Genomic DNA, 20,410 nt, shown 5'->3' with positions numbered 1-20,410 from the left:
TAAAGATACTACCATGTTCTCAGCTCTTAATATTAACTTGGTGAGTACTTTACAAACTGACTGGACCGTGTTATCCTCATAAACATCAGTCTTAGGGCGTTCATGGACCCTTCAGGATCAGAAGAACGGCCCTGAGCAGTTGATTTTTCAGCTGAAGGTTTCTGGTAACCTACACAATGAGTGAGACTATTTCACCATCATCTGTTTTACTCTTTCAACAGAGTTACGTCTCCTCTCTGGTAGGACTAATCCTCAGGCAGCTTCGCTCCAAATCAGCAGCAGATAGGCTGCATTGGTGCTAATCTGGGTAGAGAAGCCACCGGTTAGCGTTCTTCGCTGGGTGTTCGTTCAGCACTGTTGCTATAAATTGGATAACACCATCAGGGTCAGCGGGGGGGCGGCAGAGGGACTTAACATGGGTTAGTTTCTGATGACACCGATAATATGTGTGGAAAGCACACTCGCTTCATTAATTGTGAGCACAGAGCATCACCACCACATGGAGAGGCACTTAATATGTTCTCAGTTGTTGTGGAGACTTGGCAGTGTGACATGTAAACGCTTGTGAAAATGCTTTGGAGACAAATGCATCAATATTTAAATTCTGACCTTTAATATCATGTTTGACCTTTCAGCATTACAACTTACACTGTCGTCTGACGCAAATATAACCCAGAAAAAAAAACCAACAAATGAAACACAATATGCTAAATACGTTTGTCACAGCATTCATGGCACCCAGCATTGCAATCCAAAAATACACCACCTGTGTTTTACTGTGAAACAGCGATCAAAGGGAGGAGAAACCCTCAGAATAGACTGTGTCGAGGCAAATCTGACTTTAAATCATTTTAAGATGACAAATGTCACAGACGCCTGTATGACTTCAAAAAATGTGACCTTTGAGAAGTCTAAAAATCAGATTACTGCTTATTTCTTGATGATTATGTCAGACTTGACATTAAGTCAGAGCCCTTTTAAGAAATGAGGAAACTGGTTAAAGAAATGGGGGGTGGTGTAGGAACCCCAGCAATGTTGTCAAAATCCTCAGAGGTTAGCAGCTGTTTCTGTTCATAAATCTCTGTGGGTGCACACGGGTGCAACCCTCTTAAAGTTGGTTCTTATATTTGGAACAAGGTAACTCAAGCCCAGTGGACTAGGTTATGTTTCCCACCAGGGTTCGGGGGGTAAAAATAGCTCAGGTGCCTGAGGGAAGTCAGAGGATCAGGGGAGACTTTAAGGGATTAAAGCACAGTGATTCTTCACACGAAGGACCCATCTGTAAAATTCTGCAGTATATGTCAGTCTTGCGGGTAGATTTTCACTTAATGTTCACCGTCTTGCTGCAGAAATGCTGACGTTTGTTAGAACATCTCTTTTTGGGTTGAAATCCGGTATATGCACTGTCCCTGGATCCAATACGGATTAATATGACACAATTAAAGGTTCATTTGAGCTTTTACAAAACAATTCTGTCCAGTTTCATCTGTAGATACTTGAAATGTAGCAAACGATGTGCGTTTAAACCAATATTTGTTGAGAATAATATTCATATATCCAATATAAAATACTCCATATGTCCAGATACAGTGTAGAAACAATACAATTAAACTTGCCAAACATTTACAAAAAATAGTTGAATATATATTTTTATTTAAAGTATTTACAGTTTGTTTTCTTCCCACAGATAGCACCACATTGAAAATGTTTTCATGAATGAAATTTTGTGTGGGATGATGTTGGCGATGCACAAACTAAAAGCACAAAAAAAAAAGACACTTCACATTTTGCTTGTGACCTATACATGCCTTTATGATGAATTCAGCAGTCTACAAAAGGCTGGCTGCGGTAAATGAAATGAAATGATTGGGTGGGTTGCACAGTGCAAGCTTAATTTGGGAGGGTTTGAGCTCTGGCGCATCGCATCGAGAAAGCAGGCACTAGGCTGTCGGTGGCCGTCTGTTTGCAGGCTCCAAGGGGCTGAAGTGGTTGTTCTTCTGTTTGCTCCTTGTTGCTTTCATCTTAATCTCTGCTGGCGAACTGCAGAGGGAAGAAAGAAAGATGTGATTATTAAAAATATGGCACACCATTAGAGTAATCAGTCACAAAGACGGTGGATAAAGATACGTTTATTAGCCCTCAAAATTAAGCCCAAATGAGTCTTCGCACATCGGTGGCTCAAAGTGGCAGCCACTCTTCTACACATTTTGATTTCAGCTGGATATTACACACTAATCGTGCCTAATGCGGCTTAAATATTTCCTCCAATCTTAACACATGGACATTTAAAAGGATTTTCTGAGCGTGCAGTCAGAGCGTTTCTCACTCATGTCGTTGTTTCGCGTGATGGCCATGGCAGCTCTGGCGCGCGGGCCCTGCTGGGTGAAGTGGTAGCCGAACTTGAGGATGCTGGAGTTGTTCTCCAACATGGAGGCGATCTCCATCTCAACTGAGTCTCCCAACTTCTGCCTCTGTATGGTACGGGATTACAAGTGTTACAACTCAAATCACACAATCCGATTCCTCGTGTTTATTGCTTATGTGTTGCCCATCAGTCACTCGGGTTCAGCGACGTGTTTCAGACCTGGTTGTCAATCTTGAGCTCCACCAGCGTGGCATTATTGGCCATAGCTTTGATGATCGCCATCATGCCGTCTGAAGTGATGAAGTTTGACTCGATATTAAGACTCTGCAAGCTGGTGTTCTCCTGCAGCATCTCAGCACATGCCTGGTGCACACAAACACATGGATGCACTAACTAGGATTGTTCAATGCACAGTCCTCCTTTGTAGAGAACTCTGGAATCTTTTAATTTAGGTTAAATTAGGATCAATTGTCATAGAATCAAACATTACACACTGCTTATTCAATACAAAAAAACTATTTTAAATTGTATGTCATCAATAAACAATGCTTAAGTGGAAACAGAGGCCATAAAAAAGCTGCTGACTTGGTGATATCCTTGATGTAAAATATGACATCACCTTGTGTGGATGGCGTGGAAAATTAATAAAACAAAGAAAATCGTTTTAAAGTGCTTTTATCAGAAACATTACATCCTGATACTATGACACCACAAGTCAGTCTTTTTTTTTTAGGATGGATAGGATTCAATACCCAAAATATACTAAATATGAAATCAGATTCTTACTTAAACTTCACTATTGGCAATGGCATACTTATTTAAGGGAACTAAATAAATGGCAGAGAAAGTATCAGCTCTATGTATGACTATGACCATGTATCGCTATGTATCAGCGACTCTGTCATTTGTCATCTGTCCTGTTGCACTGAAAAATCTTTGTCGTTTCATATTGTACTCACATAGGCCACAGGGTCGTTGCTACGGGTCGCAGCAATGCTCAGAAACTCCACGTGAGAGTTTCCCTTCATCGCCTCAAAGATCTCTTTCAGTGTTGGGATGGGAATGTCCTGCAGCACAGACAGAGGGACGTCACATTTATGTGCCTGGGTTATTAACCGAGCACGGCTGAGGCTTACAGATGTGGAAGATTTACACTCTCAACTGATCAATACAGCAGATAATAGAGCTGATCAACCCCCACTGTGAATATTAGGATGGTGTAGTGTTGTCGCTGCAGATGGTGAGAGCCACTTTCAGAGAGATTGTGAGCAGCAAAAAGTGAAACTATGTAGGCTGGGAATTGGGGAAATGTTTGGCTGCAGGTTCACTTTAATGCAGAAGCTGATATTTGTATTCTGATGAACTGAAGCAACACTTTGTTAACTTGAAGCTTTCCAGAAACCTGTTAACATGACAGTGTTTCCTGTCCAGCTGACCTTGATGTTGTTGAGGTTGACTTCAGTCAGGCCGCTGTCGTTGTTGTGGATTCTCTCGAGGGTTTCCTCCACGTTGGTGGGGTTGGGCAGCTCGTCAGGGAAGATCTTGAATGGATCTGGTTTTACTACACCTGTAAGAGGCACAACATCACAGCTTAGTGACATACACTATATTGTATTCACAAGGAAATATCTTAACATGGATTGAAATGGGTCTGTAATTGAGTTGAACACTTAAAAGGCTTCATTTCAAATTCTACACTGGTGTTGAGCAATGAAGAATTATCCTATTTCAATCTTTGACTTGTCAAAAATAACATAGTTTACAAAGCAACTTCCAATCAGTTCCTGTTCAGCACATTTAAGGCACAATAATTTGAAATGTTTGATACCAATATCTTACTTATAAATGACTAATAATATAAATAACTTCTCAGATGTATCAGTAGTAAATTAGTACATTTTGTTTTAACACAAAACAGCTGTACAAGAATAAAATACAGTCTAAAATAAGCAAAATAATGATTGAAATAAGGAAATAATGAATCAAACGAATATGTAAACAAGATAAAAAATCTGATTACCAACTAAAAAACGCTATAAGTGTCATTGTAATGATGTCATACGTACTGTTGATGCCCTCTGTGTTGGCGATGGTGCCCGTGCATCCCAGAGCATCGTAGTACTGCTTGTTGCTCATCAGCGTGTACATTCCAAGGATAGCTGCAAGTACAGGAAAACAATCATTATGACTAGAAGATAAAAATAACTCTGATATTTGAATAAGATCATATTATATGTCCTGGACTGTGCTTTTGTCACGTTCGCTGTAGCAGCCTGTGCTGTTGCTGTGTCCCTGCACTGGACACATTCATGAACATCTGCAGATAAAATGTTTCTGATTCTGACCCAGTTTGGAGTCCAAAACAAAAAGAGGCTCAGTTTTGTGTTCCCCCCGTCTCATTTGTGGCTCTGCTCTGTGTGTCTGTTTGACGAGATAAAGATTGTTGTCTTGAGTTCAGCAGCAAAGTCGGCCCCTGGTTGTAATCTCAGTGTTTCCAGGGGCCCTATTGAAGTAATGATACCACACATTTATACACAAGTTTCTGGGTGAGGGGGTGTTCTCTGTGTTATTCTAGCTGATACCGAGTCAGTGTTGAAAGACCACACGCAATTAAAGAAAGGCGGATACTTCTAGTGTTGTCCAACTTCCTTCTAAAGGCCGAAATCAGTGAGCTAAGAGTCAATGTTGTGATGTAATGAGATATAATGTTTGGTCCATGAGTGAACTGGGAAAAACAGAATTTACCCTCAAAGCCTGGAGAGTTTCTGTACATTTTCAGTGTGTTTTCATTCCATACAGTACAGAACTATTCATGTATAGGTAGAATATAATCTTTGTGGACTCTTACTTTATAATTATCCCTAGAAATACATAGTAGATGCTGACCTAATGCTGATCTAATCTAATCTAAAAAAGCTGATAGTAAGTAAAAGAAGCTCCATTGCAAGTAAAAGTTCTGCATTTCAAATTGCATGCAAGTAACAGTACAGTATTATCAACACAAAATGTATTATTTTTGGCCACCTAGCTGCAGTGCTGTGGTAAAAATAATGACATATTGTCACCCTATAAAGTTGATGTGGTGAACTTGTCTAATTACACATCCAGCAGATTTGGAACAACTTTAACATTAATCTGGAGTTGTGTTTTTGACCACCTTGCCAGTGTAAGTCAAATATCCACTCCGGTTTTAGCTCTGTTTTTGGTTTCCACCAACTGGGGGAAATATGTGTCTCTTTAGCTGCTAAAAACTCCTCTATGTTCACCAGCTTGTCGCTACCTGCTATTAAACTGCTATTTGTTGCTGAGCTGATCATGTACAGCGGGTTTTATCATGGCTTGTTTTAATCTATTGCATCTGGAAAAGTCACTGAGTATATATAATGTAATGTAGTAGAAGAGCACAGATTAAAAATACTCAAGTAAGTTACAAGCACATCTAAATTGTACCTGGAAAAATGTAGGTATATATTTGAACTTGTATGCACTGTAGTTTCATTGGTTTGGACATTAAGTGACAACGTGTTGAAAGAAAACAGAATAAATTCTTTCAAATTCTTAAAATGAGCTCTACAGCAAGGTTATGATCATATACATAGAATATAACCTCCACCTCCATCTTCACCTTCACTGAACATATAATAGTGACAGTTTTCTCTTATTCTCCTGTTGTTACTGTTTGTGACCAGGAGGAGGCAGACCTGCTGGGTCATTTCTTCCTCTTGTTGTAACCTGTTAAACTGTCACAGGCCAACTGCCATGACAGCAACCCACCCCCCACTTCTCCCCTCCTCACTCCACCTTCCTACCCACCAGGCTCCTGACACAGTGTGGGGAACCATGGGAAGGGCCTTGTGAGGAGAGGGAGACCAGGGAGACAGCTGCTCAGGGTGGGCGGGCGTTACCGACAATAAACACCCCCGCGTCATCCCGTTTGGCCCTGAGAATAACCCACAGTAGCTTTACAGCACAAACTAGGCTGCAGATAACTAAAAAGCTCAATATAGCAACGTGTTAATATGAATGAAACGTGAAAATTAAGTCACCAGGGTGACTTGTTGGACCGTTCTCCCTCTCAGCTCATAAAGCGGGTCGGTCAATCTATTCATCCCCTTTTAGTCTGTTTGCCAAAAAGCCCACACAAAGGACTTGACAGAGGCTAACTGAGGTTTAATCCTCATCTGGACTCCATCCAGGGTTAAAACGGCGGCCTCTCTGATGGAGCCGGACAAACAAGCTCCCCTGCTCTGCCTTTCCGGATGCCTGCCTGTTTGGCTTGTCAGAGAGCGTGTGGCACACTCAATAAAGAAAACACCTTTTATTATTCAATTTCACCCAATTTCTAAAGTCATCTAACAGTTATTCTGCATATCAAGCATGTAGTTGGAGACTTTGATGAAATGTGAACATATTTGGGGGGAAGTTCAGGGGTCCTTTAAGCTTTTTGAAGTATGCATTAATATAAGATTATTTTGTTAAAGCTAGTTATGTCCCTTTGCAGCTCTTCTCTGTTGTACCTGTCCTACTTCTTTATTCAATTATTCATCAGGGACAATGCGCTGGAGGCAGGCTTGTCAAGAGTTGGATTTTTCTGTATGCCAAACTGCGTCTGTAGTAAGAGCAATGAGTAAGAGCAATACTCAGTTTAGAGCCCTGGTCCCCCAACCCGGTGGTCGGGACCCCTACTGGGGGACGCCAAAGCTTCACCGAGGGTCGCAAGGCTTTCTTGATTTTAAGGCGTGGTTAAAAGGTTTTATATGCACATAAGGCCTATATCTCAGCATCTGCTTCACTTCTGTGAAGAAAAGTAAATGTAACTTGTATAACAGAATAATGGCCAAGCGTCACCGACAATAAAACATTGAATTGGTCAAGAAAGAAGCCTATTAAGTCTGTATAATTGTTAAAACATTATAAAAAAAATTCACAATAAAGACAGAGAATTGTATAAAAAGTTCCCTAAACAGCAAATAAAATGCTCAAAATTCATCCAAATCACTTATTTTAAACAAAATTCTGAGTTGAATATTTGGGCTAATTGTACAGTTTTGAATATAGTATTAAAATATGTCACTTAAACCTGGGTCGTCAGTTTACTAAATGATAGAAAAGGGGTCCCTTGAGGGAAAACGTTTGAACATCAGTGCATTTTTTCTGCTCCAGTGTAAGCTTCGTTAACATATCCAAACTAGCACCTACAGTAAAAGAGCGTTTCTTTCATTAAGGACCAGGAGCAGCATTACCTAACTATGTTACATTCATTTGTGGGGTTACAAGTTAAACAAAGCTCAGTTAACCGTGTAACATTTCCCGACTGTGTGAAACCCAGCTCTCGATGCTATCAGAGTTTAGGTTAACGCTATCAGCTCTGCCCTTCTCTTTGTTGGATTCTGGGAAGTTTACACTCCAGCAACCCCGATGAATGTTACCCGAGATAGTGTTACATTTGGCAAACGCGTTAGTCCTCATTATAAAAGCTTTTTCTAACAAAACATCACACGTAGCTGTAGCGCAGTCTTTTTAGCCTGATGTAGTTACATTCACATTTACAATTAGCTCTCTACAACTGCTAACATCTCCCAACAACAGTAATCTTATGTTGACCAGTCTTAAAAATCAACGATCCATTGTTTCCAAAATGACTAAGACTCTTGAGTGTTAAATACGTGTTAGGCATAGCAACAGTAACTAATAGGGAAAGGGCTTGGTACACTTAGTTACCCTTTCTATTGTCTGCTTGTCATGTTGGTGATGGAGGAATAATACCAGGCCTATAGCGACGACTTTAAGACGTCTTTAATCATCTACAGCAAAAATGTCAAATGTAGCCTACAAATCCTAAATTAGGTCATATCTAAATAAAGAACGATCTCCCACACGACTGTCTAACATTACACTGTTGATTCTAAGCTTAAGGAAACCTAAAAAACTGTCAGGCCTGTCTATCTGTGAACACAGTAGTTTCCCACTGGTCTGGTTTAACAGATACAGTATCTTTGCCCCCACCATCCCCACGTCCACTCCACCCTTCCTTTGGTGGCCTGGGGCCAGGCTTATTTATTTCTGTGTTGCTGAGCATGGGGAATTGGACCCCATCGCATGTCTGGCCATGTCTGTTTGCATGCGACCGAGCTGAGCTGTCTCAGTTTTGAGGGAAACAATATGAAGCAGAGAGATAACTGGGTCTGTGTGATAGAAGAATGTGGGTCAGAGCCGCTGTGATGACACACTGAGGTCACTCTGTGTTGTGTATGTCTTAATAAGCATGAGGACAAACAGATGACGTCATAAGAGGAACAGACATTTTTCACAGCCGGCATTTTTGCGTGCGATAGCAGGAAGAGGTGTAATTCATAACATTATGTGAATGCAGTCCATTTAGATGAGCTATAGTTCCAGCGTCATGGTATTGTGTAAGCTGTTCACAATTGCCCCTGGTGCCCCCAAGTTCAAGGAAACGCCGCAAAAGTGCCCTCTAAGGTGCCCTTCCAGTGGTGATGAAGTGCTCTCTCAATATACAGCTCATTCTCACGGACACCATCACGTGTGTGTCTTTAGGAAATAAATAGTTATAGTTAATGGTTCCTGTGTGTTTTATTACAAAGGTTCAGTAGTTATACTCACTTAATAAAACTATTGTAATCTCATCTATCAGGACTTTCTGCACGCTGGTGCCCCACCACACAGAGCTGGTGCTGTTATTATGTTATTTATATAGTCTGCCACTGATAGTTTGTCTATGGTGTATGTGTGTTTCTGATATTGGCTCAAGACATCACGACCTGGACAGGATAATCTGTACAGAGTGGATGGATGGAGAGCTGCTGCTACTATTAACAGTAGTAATACTTATAGTGTCTGTCTAACCTGCAATATCACACATCTCTGCATCAGTGGCGTTTTTCAGAGCCTCCTCCAGCTCCGGCTCCAGGATCACCTGCTCGTTTTCAGGGATATCCGCTGCTTTCTTGGCCACGAAAGCCTTTCCTGGAGATAAAAAGACAGAATAGATTTGATGAAACCAGAGACAAATGGCAGGGAGGGAAACATTAGTTCTATCTGATATTTGTATGTATGTTTCTTCAGTCTGAATGCTTTTAAATTTGCTCTCTACTCTGGTTCTGTTCGGATCGTGTTTCCCAAAACACGAGAAAGAAAGGCTTATCAGGGATTTGTGGTCCATGCTCCAATAAATTCAAATTTCCACTGGAGCCAAGGTTGTGCTTTTCTTATCTTTTTTTCTTTGTGATTTCCACATTCATCTTTACAATTTCAGCTGCGAATCACAAAAAAAAAAGCAAACTAATTTTAGACAGGACATAGATATGCCTGTTGCATTATTGGTTTTACTCGATGAGTTGCACAGGAACTACAGTACAAATATTCTCAGCCAGATCATTTCCTGGTGTAGGCTTGGACATGTCAGCCTGTGGGACTATGATGGAAATGGCCCCAAAAGTCAGTGAGCTGCAAAAAACCACACACAGACCTGAAACTAAGAGCCTGAGCTGCTGTGCAGTGGTGCATCACAGAGTACAATACTGTACAGCTGTCTGAGGGAGAAGGGAAAAAAGCATATGGAGAATTTAATCTTGTTACTGATACTGTTACTGTAACCTTGCTGTATATATTAAAAAAAATCAATTTCCTCTATTTTGCTTCCATGTATTCCGATGTACAGTTTATTTAATTGCTTAATTTAAATTAATCTTTAACTTCTCTTATAATTACAAGAGAACTATTTCTGTGTTGTTCCATAAATATTTGATGAGTTAAGCTTAATGTTTAGTGGCAGTGTATCCAGCCGCGTTCCTCAGACAGGACGCCTGCTCCCCCACCTTTCTTCTCCCCAGTGAAGGGCACCAGGTCCTCCCTGTCCTCGTGCTCCAGGGCCTGCTTCTCCAAGTGCTGCTGCAGGGCGTCGCGGTCAAATGGACCCGTTGGGCCCTTCTTCGTCTGGTCACGCTGCCGGTAGCCAGCAGGCAGCATGGCATTCTGGGAGAACAATAGGTCAAATGTTATGTTGATGTCGGTGAACACAGGAGAATGGATTCACTGTTGTTTCAGAGGCTGGGTGGACTGAGAGAGTAGAAATCCTCATGTATCCTCAAAGTTTTAGACCTATCAAATAATCTGCTACTGCCAAAATGTGTGTACAACATTTTTATTCTTTGATTACTGCCTGCAACTTTACTTCACTTAACGCACCAACCCCCACAATGCATGGATGAAAGTGAAATTCTTCCCTGATTTTCCTCCCTACCAGTATTAAATGTGCCTCACAGTACAGAGCATTGTGACCTTGCTTAAGTCAGGTGCATGAACCCTGGCTACAAACGTTATTCTTTTAATTTAAAATGAATAAGACGGCTTGATGTGTGCAAGAACATTCAAATCTAAAATGTAATGATCTTTCGATCTGTTCATTTACTCGGTGCACTGTAGAAAGGTTGCTTTCAGAAGAAATAAAGGCCTGAAGCATTTCCTATTACTATTTTAATTTGGGAAAGTTTATTGTGGCAACACTTTAAATGTAGTGTTTGAGAGGGATGTTTGATTAATACTTCAATTGATCTTTTGCCCTCGTTCTCTGGCTGCCCTTTTCTTGTACGCGACAAACTGAGTCTTGGTGTGCTCACGGAAGGGAAGACATTGCAATAAAGTGAAACTGAATGCAGGTTTTGGTTAAGCCGACAGGCAACAAGCTGCACCTGGTGTCAGGTAGATCCAGACCAGGCTAAATTAACCACCCAGGGGAACAAATATCTGCTTTGTGGACTTGGGGTCCTCAGGAGAAAGTTATCAGAAGCTGCCCACCTGGCACGTTAAGACAAATCAAGCGCCCCTCCCCCCCTTACCTCGGGGTCCATCTCCTGCAGCTCATACTCCAGCTGATCCAGCTCCTCGGCACTGAGGCCTTTGAGGATGGCATCCTCATCGATGTCCCTGGGGTCTGACATGGCTCCGGCTCACATACACACACACTCACTCATACACACCGCTGCACACCCCTGGGCGAGAGGGCACTGTGAGAGAAGGGAAGAGAGGGGGGAGACATTAGAGGTGAATTATGGGGGTTTATGCCATTAAAATGATTAGTGTAAATAAAGTTATATTTGTACAAATAACTTCATCACAACTTTAGCTTGTGACCCTGTACTGTTTTCATTTTATACAGTATAACACAATTTTATATAAATGATGAAAAAATGAGACGAGATATCCTATTGTATTGCATTGTATTGTACAGTATTGTTTTGTCTCATTTCATATTGTATCTGACCCTGTTGTACATTATCAAACTGTCTTATTGTACAGTACTGTATCGTATCATACCGAAATCTACAGTATTGTATGATATGTTTCATATTTTGTATAACATACAGTATTTTATCGTATAATGTATTAGTACCCAGTATCATATTGTACTATATCGTACGGTATTGCATAGTATCATCACTGTGTTTATATCATATTGTATTGCATTATCATATCTTTTCTACTCGCATTGCATGCTTTTTGGTGATACTTTTCTAGTACATAGTTAAGACAACAAATGAATATCCTGAAACCTCTGATCAGAATATTCATGAATCAAATGTTTTTTATAGTTTCATAACTTTTTTATGATTAAAATGATTATGTCTGGCATTTTAGGCTTTTATTGGATAGCCGTCATTAGAGAGAAACAACAAAGGTCCCCGGACATTATAGCTCATGGTCTGTCCACACCTTAACCTCTATAGGACAACAGGGCTCACCAAAGTGTTTGAAATATTTGACAAAGCTATAAATCACTCTGTCCTTATTTTACCTGGGGACCCCCAGGGGCCCTGTCAAGGACAGTAGGGCAGGGGTGCCCAAACTTTTTCCCTTGGAGGACCAAAGCTAAAAATGAAGGGTAGACCGCAGGCCAAAAAATAAACAGTGTATTATAATATTGTTTTCCATAATTCCTTTGCCCCACTTTGGGCAGCCCTGCCCTATGGGGGTCCCCTGCTCTGCATTTTGGGAGCCACTGTCCTTGCCAAATGGTTTCATGATCTTCATCGAGATTATCGGCTGCCCTGTCTGATAATAATAGATCCAATTCCAATAATACATCTCCAATACTCAGGAGGGCAGAGTCTGTACATACGCTGCAGCAGCCTCCAAGTTCACGCACTTGTAAGCTTCATTTTCACCTTAAAACACACAAGAGGTGAATAATCACCCACTGATGCACTGCAGTTTGAAAGGCGAAGTGGTAGAGTGGGGTAGAGAAGTAAAGAAAGAGAGAGAGCAATGTCTTTGTAACTCTAAACCCTTAGCTCACCACACGGCAACTAAGAATAGCAGAATGCAGAGAGGAGAGGGTGGAAAGTGCAATCCCTTATTTATCATTGACGGACACTCGCTCATACAGTAGTGGACACGCCCGAAAAAATATCTACACCCGGTGATGAAAAGGCAGACAAACTCATACCAACAAAGAGTCTCTGATACAGCAAAGAGCAGCAAACTACACACCAGGGCTCTCAAATAGCACAACCATAACTCTGGGTCAAAGTATGAGTAATGCAGATATCAGGTTTGTGTTTTCATTTTCAGTCCAAATTACATCCCAACTTGGCCAGAGAAGAAAACCCATCACAGTTCAGGTCACACAATGTGGTTTCATTCATGTCAGCAACCATTAACATCTGTGATCTGTGATGGCAACAAGAGCATTTTACAGCAGGTATATAATCATGTTTATGCTCAGGGATTAATTAAAGGGCTATTTCGTAACATAGGCCATTGTGAACTTGTGCTTTTAGCAGCAGGAATTACATCAATGCAACTTTTTTACCAAATAGCAGGACAAAAAACGTCTCGAAAGGAGGTGATACATTGCTGAGTTCTACAGTTCTCCCACTGACTAGCTAACCATCAACCATCAAACTGATGCTATCAGTGGATGTTTGTTTAGTAGCTCGTCCAGAGTGCCAACGAGGACCAGAAGGGTCGGAAGATGTTTGCCAGTAAGCTATGTTGGCTACAGTAAACCTGTGGGTCTTTATGTGCTGTGTCTGCTAATGATGAAAATGGTGATGGCGACTACTTTAGAAACATCAGCTTCGTGACCGTTCAATGCAGACAGGGCATGCAATTTATGCTATGAACTTTAAAGAGAAACACTTTGTGCTCCTTGATTTTACATGGTAAAGTTAATATTATAGAAATATAAATAAATTCAATCTAAGCTTGATATGAGAGAATCAAGACTTGAATACCATTCCAAGGTGATACACTGACACTGAATGCGAGTCCTGCTATATGAGACAGAGGTTTTGTTTAAATTTAAAATTCAATTTGAATTTAAGGCTTCCAGATGTTAGTCAGGGCTGCTCTGCTGTACAGTAGAGATAACCTATTATATGCCTTGAGTTCTGCTTTATCTTCTTTTGAAGCTGTATATGTGTCCTAAAAGCAGAGTAGAGGTTGAATTGTCAGTGTTTATAAGTGTCAGTGAGTTACTGGGACTGACTACAGCAACCCTCCCTGCACATACAGTCTACGAATGGTAACATTTCTGCCAGGGTCAATTACACTCCTCTCTTACCTGAACATAATGTTGAACGTGTTTGTTGGTATCATTTTGTGTCAAATGTTCAAGTTCCTATACAAAGTCAAATGATCAGGTTTCCTTGACAACAGTACAAAGCATGGCTTGGTCACCATGGACACACTGCTGTCCATATTTACTCCAGGTGGTGTAATGGCCTTGCAGTGAAGATGTCCATTCTGTTCTGTGCTGTGTAGCATTGCTTTGCTCCAGTGACACACAAACTATGTGACCATAACCCTTGTTCTCCTGAAGGTAATGCCTGTTTGGTCGGAGTCGCTGATCAGATTACACTATAGAGAGAACACACACTCAGAATACACACTTCTGTACACTGACACATGGCTGATCAAAGGATACCTGCTATGTGTGTGTGTGTGTGTGTGTGTGTGTGTGTGTGTGTGTGTGTGTGTGTGTGTGTGTGTGTGTGTGTGTGTGTGTGTGTGAATCAGCATGTGGAGACTTTTTATTGTGAATTCATATCTGAGAAACACTTAAACAGTTTCTAAATTAAACACCTACGGTCACATTAGCAGAACAATCTGAATTACTGCGTCCTGTACCCGGCGTTGCTCCTATGCAGGTCAAAGAGTAGACTAATATAACTAAACCATAGAAATGCAATGCTTGTTATGGATATGAACAATCTTTTTATAACTAAAATGATAAAAAGCACTTGCTCCTGTACGCCTGCAGCTCCTCGTCGACGCTGTGTGGCTCTAATGCGTAAAGCCAAAGACACAAACACCGGATCTCACAGCTGAGTGTCGAGGAAGATGGAGGAGATTTAGAGGATGACGGGAAGGAGGCTGCAGTTCAAAGGACCAGGTGGAGGATAAATCTACCTAGACTCCCTCTTTATCTGGGATCAAAGGTTTTACTAGCCTTTACCACCTTCAAGCTAAGAAACAGCCCCTAAGTCTCAACAGTCAGATTCAGCTTCAGCTCTTTACTTCATTATAAAATTACCAAAGAGCCAATTTGATATGATTTCTAAATTATGCAACAGAAGACTGAGAATGTGGGTCATAATACTGTGGGTATGTACTGCTGATCTTATCAAATCACTATTAGCCTATTATAATTTATTATATGTCAACCAGTCAATATTGTTCACTGTCAGTATGAAGGAGTTTTGGAAAGCCTGACATGAGATTTTATTGTTTTTGCACCTTTGAGTTATTAATTCAATAATTGTATTCCGCTTCATGTAAATTATGAAAATCTAAATTTTCAGGCAGTATTCTCTCTCAAAAATCAGACATTTTGGCACGAAAGTGTTAAAAGTATAATGTTAAGGTTTCCAAATTCTCATTTTGACAGTTTATCAGTGTTTTTTGCACGTTTGTCTTCTACTGTATTTAACGTAGAGAGCAGTGACTTAAGAAGCGAATGCGACCCAGCGCTCCATCCAAACAAGGCTCATGTGATTTGCCTGTAGTCAAGCCTTTGAGCCTCGCTTATTGTTGAGCTAAATACATGGCTCTTTTCTGACACTTGAGCTAAGAGTGAGGGCTCAGACAACTGCGTACCAGCAGCCTGCCAGTTAAGGAACTGAAGAACACACTACTTCCACAGACACAGTTTAAAAAGAGATCATGATTTTGTGGGTTTTGTATTTACTCTCATACTGAGAGCAACAAATCCAGATTAGATCAATACGCTTTAATTCTGAGGGTATATTGATGTCAGCAGTAAAATATAAAACAGTTAAAATATCCAAAAACATGCATGGACTTTGGCAGATAACAGAAATTGTTAGACAGCCAGATCCCACATTGTGTTTTCATTTGTTTGGACATTTAATTTGGCACGTTCCACATGCCAGGAAGCCTCCGACCACACTGGAAACAGGCTGGAGGTTTGTGAATGTGCATCTGTCCCCAGCAGTCCCAGTAGGCTTCTATTATGAACCAAAACAAACTGGGAGTGGTGGCTGTCACCTGCCACTGCCAGCTGACTGGGGACGTTTCTTTTTCCAGTTTAAATTTCTCTCCTGCACCTGCAGTTGCTGTCTTTATGAGAGTCGTGGCATGAGTTGAGCCTTGTTATAAATGTATTTCTATCTATCTTTCTTTCTGGTTTTAATGACAGCTACTATATATTATCCTCATATATTTATCTGAAAGTGGGCCAGGTATGACTTTTCCCTCATATGTGACACAGGTCTAACGGTGTGAACAGAAAAAGCTCATGGAGTCACATTTCTTCAGTTCTGACCTGGAACAAGTTGTACACATTCAGATCTGGAGACATGTTACCTAGGTGTGACTCTTCTTAACAAGTCAGGGCAGAATTTGTCATCATTACCACAACAGTAATTCAATTATTTTGGCATTCTCCTAAGATTAATATCATAATTAGAACTACTGAGGACAACAAGACACAAGAAGGGACAGAGAGCCAAACAGCTCAATTCAGATTGAATGAGAAGCCTCAAGTCATAGAAAGCCTTGGGCTCATTCTGTGGCTAAAATGTTGGGCAAAATGAATACTGAATTAATCCTGAGAGGTGTGTATTTCAGTCAGTGGTTAGTTTGTTTGTACAGAATTAGATACTCTTTCATATCATTGTCAGTTCATATTGGGGTAAAATGAAGAAAATTAAGTCCTCTGGTGTGTCCATGGCCTTTGGAGTGAAGCAAATAAAATTCCCATTGAGCCACTTGGTTGGTATCTTTGACTGCTAACTTTTACAAATGAGGCCAGAGTTAGTTGGCAGGCCAACAAATCTGAATTTTGTATCAAAATCCCCCTTTTACTAGATCAGTCTACGGTAATTATCCATTCAACAGTGACAAATTGCCCAGCACTGATGTGGGCATTAATGAATTAATCCCAAATTGATCCCAAAGAGATCCCAGATTGTGAGTGCGATGCTACAGTTTTTTGTACTAAACGTTGTGATGAACATTAGAAAAGATAACTCTATTTCTAAACATAGTGCACAAACTGAGCACATCCTTTTGCTCAAGGCGAACTCTGACCTGCCAGTCTGTGGAGATCACACCAAAACAGGAAACACATGCTTGAATTTGTCTGTCATGCAGGTTTCTGTAGAAGTTAATGAGACTGTGCCATTTAACAGGGCTCCATCATCAGAAATAACAGCTAACGTCAGAAATCCTGTGGATCTAAAGCAACAGCCCTGATTATTGCGGCCAATTTTGTCCTTCCATCTCCGACCGTCTGTAGGTTTCTGCACAAGCACTTTGGACACAGCAGTTAAAGCGTTCAGAGATTTCACTGGAACACACTGTAGCTTCTGGATTTCGTGATGGGTGGAAGTCTGGGGAAAACAGGCACTAATGCAGTAAAACCATGATTCACTGCATGTGAGCTTGTACAATTTCTCATTGTCCTCGTCCATTAAGGAGCTCCAGAATCTCCATGTCAAAAAGCACTGCCCTGAGACCTGCAGCAGTGAGGAGTGAGTGTGTGTTTTATAAAGCAAAGACCATTACAAGGGTTTAGATTTCACAGTGACAAAGGTTATACACTCATAAATGCTCCAAAATGATTTACACTCCACTTCAGGGAGCAGAAAATAAACTTTGAAGTCACTGCTCTCAGTTTCATTGCGGTTTGTTTTATGTTTGGTAGAGCCATTTTTTGTGTGTGTGTGCAATGGAAACAGAAGTGGAAAGGTGTATTTCTTTGTTTTTTTTTGTTTTTTTTAAGTGACCAGGTTGCAAGTTGCTGCCACCGACAGCTCAGAAGATTTGTCACCATCGGCGGGTCGCCTTCTCCACGTCTTACCGCCCAAGTGTAACATTCCAAATCTGCCCTCAGCTTAATTTTAGCTTCACAAGTCAGCTACTTCCAGCCGTGTGAATCCTCCCCGGCTTGGGTTGCTCCTTGAGACTCAATCGGAGCACCATTTTGAGGCCCAGAGAACAACTTGGCTGCGTAGATTTTGCTCCAAAAGGGACGTTTAAAATTAGAATTTCATATTTTTTTTAACAAAAAGTCAGCCAATCTAAAACTGCAGAGCACGGATACAGATACTGTTAATGAAGCAACAAGTGGATCTGTTTTCAAAGACACACATTGTTTGAATGTGGTGTATGTCAGTTAGAAAAAAAAAGACATCTGTCACTGAAACAACTTTTTCACACATTAACTGAGCTGAATCTGCGTTAAGGTCATGAAGATAAAGACTCCCATTTGATCTTTTACAGCTATTGCCACATGTGTCCCCAAAAGACAATTTAATCTAGTGACAGATACACAAATGTCAGACACTAATGGGTCTTATCTGGAGGGGATGTGCAGGCGGAGGGCAATCTTAAACCTCCTTGCCAGTTTCCAAACTCTACAACCCCCTGAGACAACATCTCCAAATCCCCTGTGACGAATTAACTGCACAGCGATGGACAGCTATTGGATGGCTTAACCCCTCCACATACCATACTGATAGCTTCATTTGAGCAACAGTATTTCAGTTTTCTGCTGACCCTCTGCAGAAGCCTCCCACAGAAAAGTTGAGCATTTCAGCCTGATGTCAGCATCAAATAAAATTAAATCCAGTCGAGCATTAAGTCACCAAACGTCTGCACAGAAACCTCAGAATTTCAGGCAACAATTCCCCCATGTTCCCCATTCATCCCGCAGCTTTTTTCCCATCTCAGACACAAATCCACAGTCTCACACAAACGGCTCTGGCTTAAGGATGTGGGAACCCCGCAAACAGGCAACCCAGAGAGAAAGATTAAAGTGTGGATCACCTCAGCATGCCAGCAGGATCCCCCCCAAAAAAACACACAGAGACACAGACAGAGACAGAAGGAAGCAGCCTCACACCTACCTTCACAGAAGCACAGTGCTGAAGCCACTCGGCAAGTTAGAAACCAGAGAAAGTTGTTTCTCTTTTTCTCCCCCCCCCTCCTCTCTATCTCTCTCTTTCTCTGTCTCTCTCACTCACTCTACCCCCCCACCCCTCCTCTCTCCTGTGTGTCAGGCCTCTGGGCGGCTATGCTGAGACAGGCATACTGACTGATGGCACTTTGAGAAGTCAGCATTTTATTATTTTGGCTGTGAGAGAGGAGGGGGTGACAGAGAGTCATATAGAGAGAGGGGGGAGAGAGAGAGAGAGAGAAGTGGGGCATGAACTCATGATTCAATTAAAACTGAGTGCAGTCAGACGGAAAGAGAAGGGCTGACATCTAGTGGTTAAAGCTGAGATACCTCGGAAATGAGACGACCTCTCTGCACCTCTGTTTCTTTCTCTTTATGGGATTTTACCATTACTTTGTATTGTAAATTTCATGATCATTTGCTGCTATGTAAAGCACTTTGTAATGCTTTTTGTGTATGCTTTGTGCTATAGAAACCAAGTTTAACATAATTATTTTTGCATTATTATAGCATTATTTTGCTTTATTATACATTATTGTATAGTTTCAGGTTCTTTTAGTCTTACATAATGCAAGCAGGCATCTGTTAGCATTATGTCAGGGTTCACGTTTGTCATTTTGCTCCATTAAAGGACCAAACAATGCTACTATGTGTTAATATCCAAGAAATATGCAGACAAAAGTATTGGAATTTTATCTTGAACTGGTGTTTTACTGGATATTGTAAATAAGTGCCGTGCTAAGTGGAGATTTACACGTCACTTAATTAAAACAAGTCGCATCATACAAGAGATACTGTAGAGATTAGTTATTACTAAATATTTAGTCCCAATAATAAGCTAACTAAGCAAACTGAACCAATAGCCAAAACTAACATTAGTTTAATTGTGCTCGACATGTCTAACCTGCAGTGTTGGGAAGTAACTGATTACTAGTAATAATATTACTTTTCCCAATAACTAGTAGTGTAACTAATTACTAATAGCTACATTTCAGTAATATAATAATAATAATAATAATAATATAACAGTTACAACCTTACTTTCGTTCCAACAATCCAATCACATCCTTGGATTCATTTTCGTAATTATGGAGGAAACTAGTTTAAAAGATGGAAACATTCAGCAACTGGAAATATTCCATTACTTGATCTTAACAAACAAAACTGGATTTTAATAGTCGTTGGTGTTAACTAATTACGGTTGGCAGGGAGTAATAAGTGAAGTAATTATGTTACTTTTTAAAAGAGTCATATGTATTGAGTAATATATTTCATTGCTTGAGTAACAAGATGTGCAGGTGTGGCAGTGGAGTGTGGCAAAACTAGCTGTGTCAAAAGTCTGTCACACTTTAGTAAAACCATTAATAATCTAGCACTTTACAAAATCCCAGTATATCAGAGTGGTTAGTTTTTAAGTTTTAAGGCTTTGGTTGCCTTTAACTACACTTTTAAGTGTAATTGGTCTTTTTGTACACTTTTGGTTACAGACTCTCTCTCCACCTCCCTACACCCAAAGTCTGAATGCAGTTCATTTGCTGAAAAAGAGACAAAACACACTGTAAAAGTTAAAGATGCATTTGATAGATTCATTTTTATTCTCT

The 20,410-nt window shown here is 40.6% G+C and overlaps 1 protein-coding gene across 1 annotated transcript; it reads right to left on the bottom strand.

Annotated features, from left to right (window-relative positions):
• Window positions 1-1,633: 1,633 nt before the first annotated feature.
• tmod4 (tropomodulin 4 (muscle)) lies at window positions 1,634-18,892 on the bottom strand. The gene is made up of 10 exons (XM_051406866.1): window positions 18,760-18,892; window positions 11,224-11,391; window positions 10,204-10,360; window positions 9,233-9,352; window positions 4,432-4,524; window positions 3,802-3,932; window positions 3,325-3,432; window positions 2,585-2,728; window positions 2,327-2,471; window positions 1,634-2,040 (listed from the first exon to the last, which is right to left on the bottom strand). The coding sequence occupies exons 2-10, from the start codon at window positions 11,323-11,325 to the stop codon at window positions 2,018-2,020; spliced, it is 1,023 nt and encodes a 340-aa protein (XP_051262826.1). The 5' UTR covers window positions 11,326-11,391; window positions 18,760-18,892; the 3' UTR covers window positions 1,634-2,017.
• Between the last annotated feature and the right edge of the window lie 1,518 nt (window positions 18,893-20,410).

Source organism: Dicentrarchus labrax, unplaced genomic scaffold, assembly GCF_905237075.1.
Source record: "Dicentrarchus labrax unplaced genomic scaffold, dlabrax2021, whole genome shotgun sequence".
Classification (NCBI taxonomy): domain Eukaryota; kingdom Metazoa; phylum Chordata; class Actinopteri; family Moronidae; genus Dicentrarchus; species Dicentrarchus labrax.
This window is presented reverse-complemented; position numbering and strand designations above follow the sequence as displayed.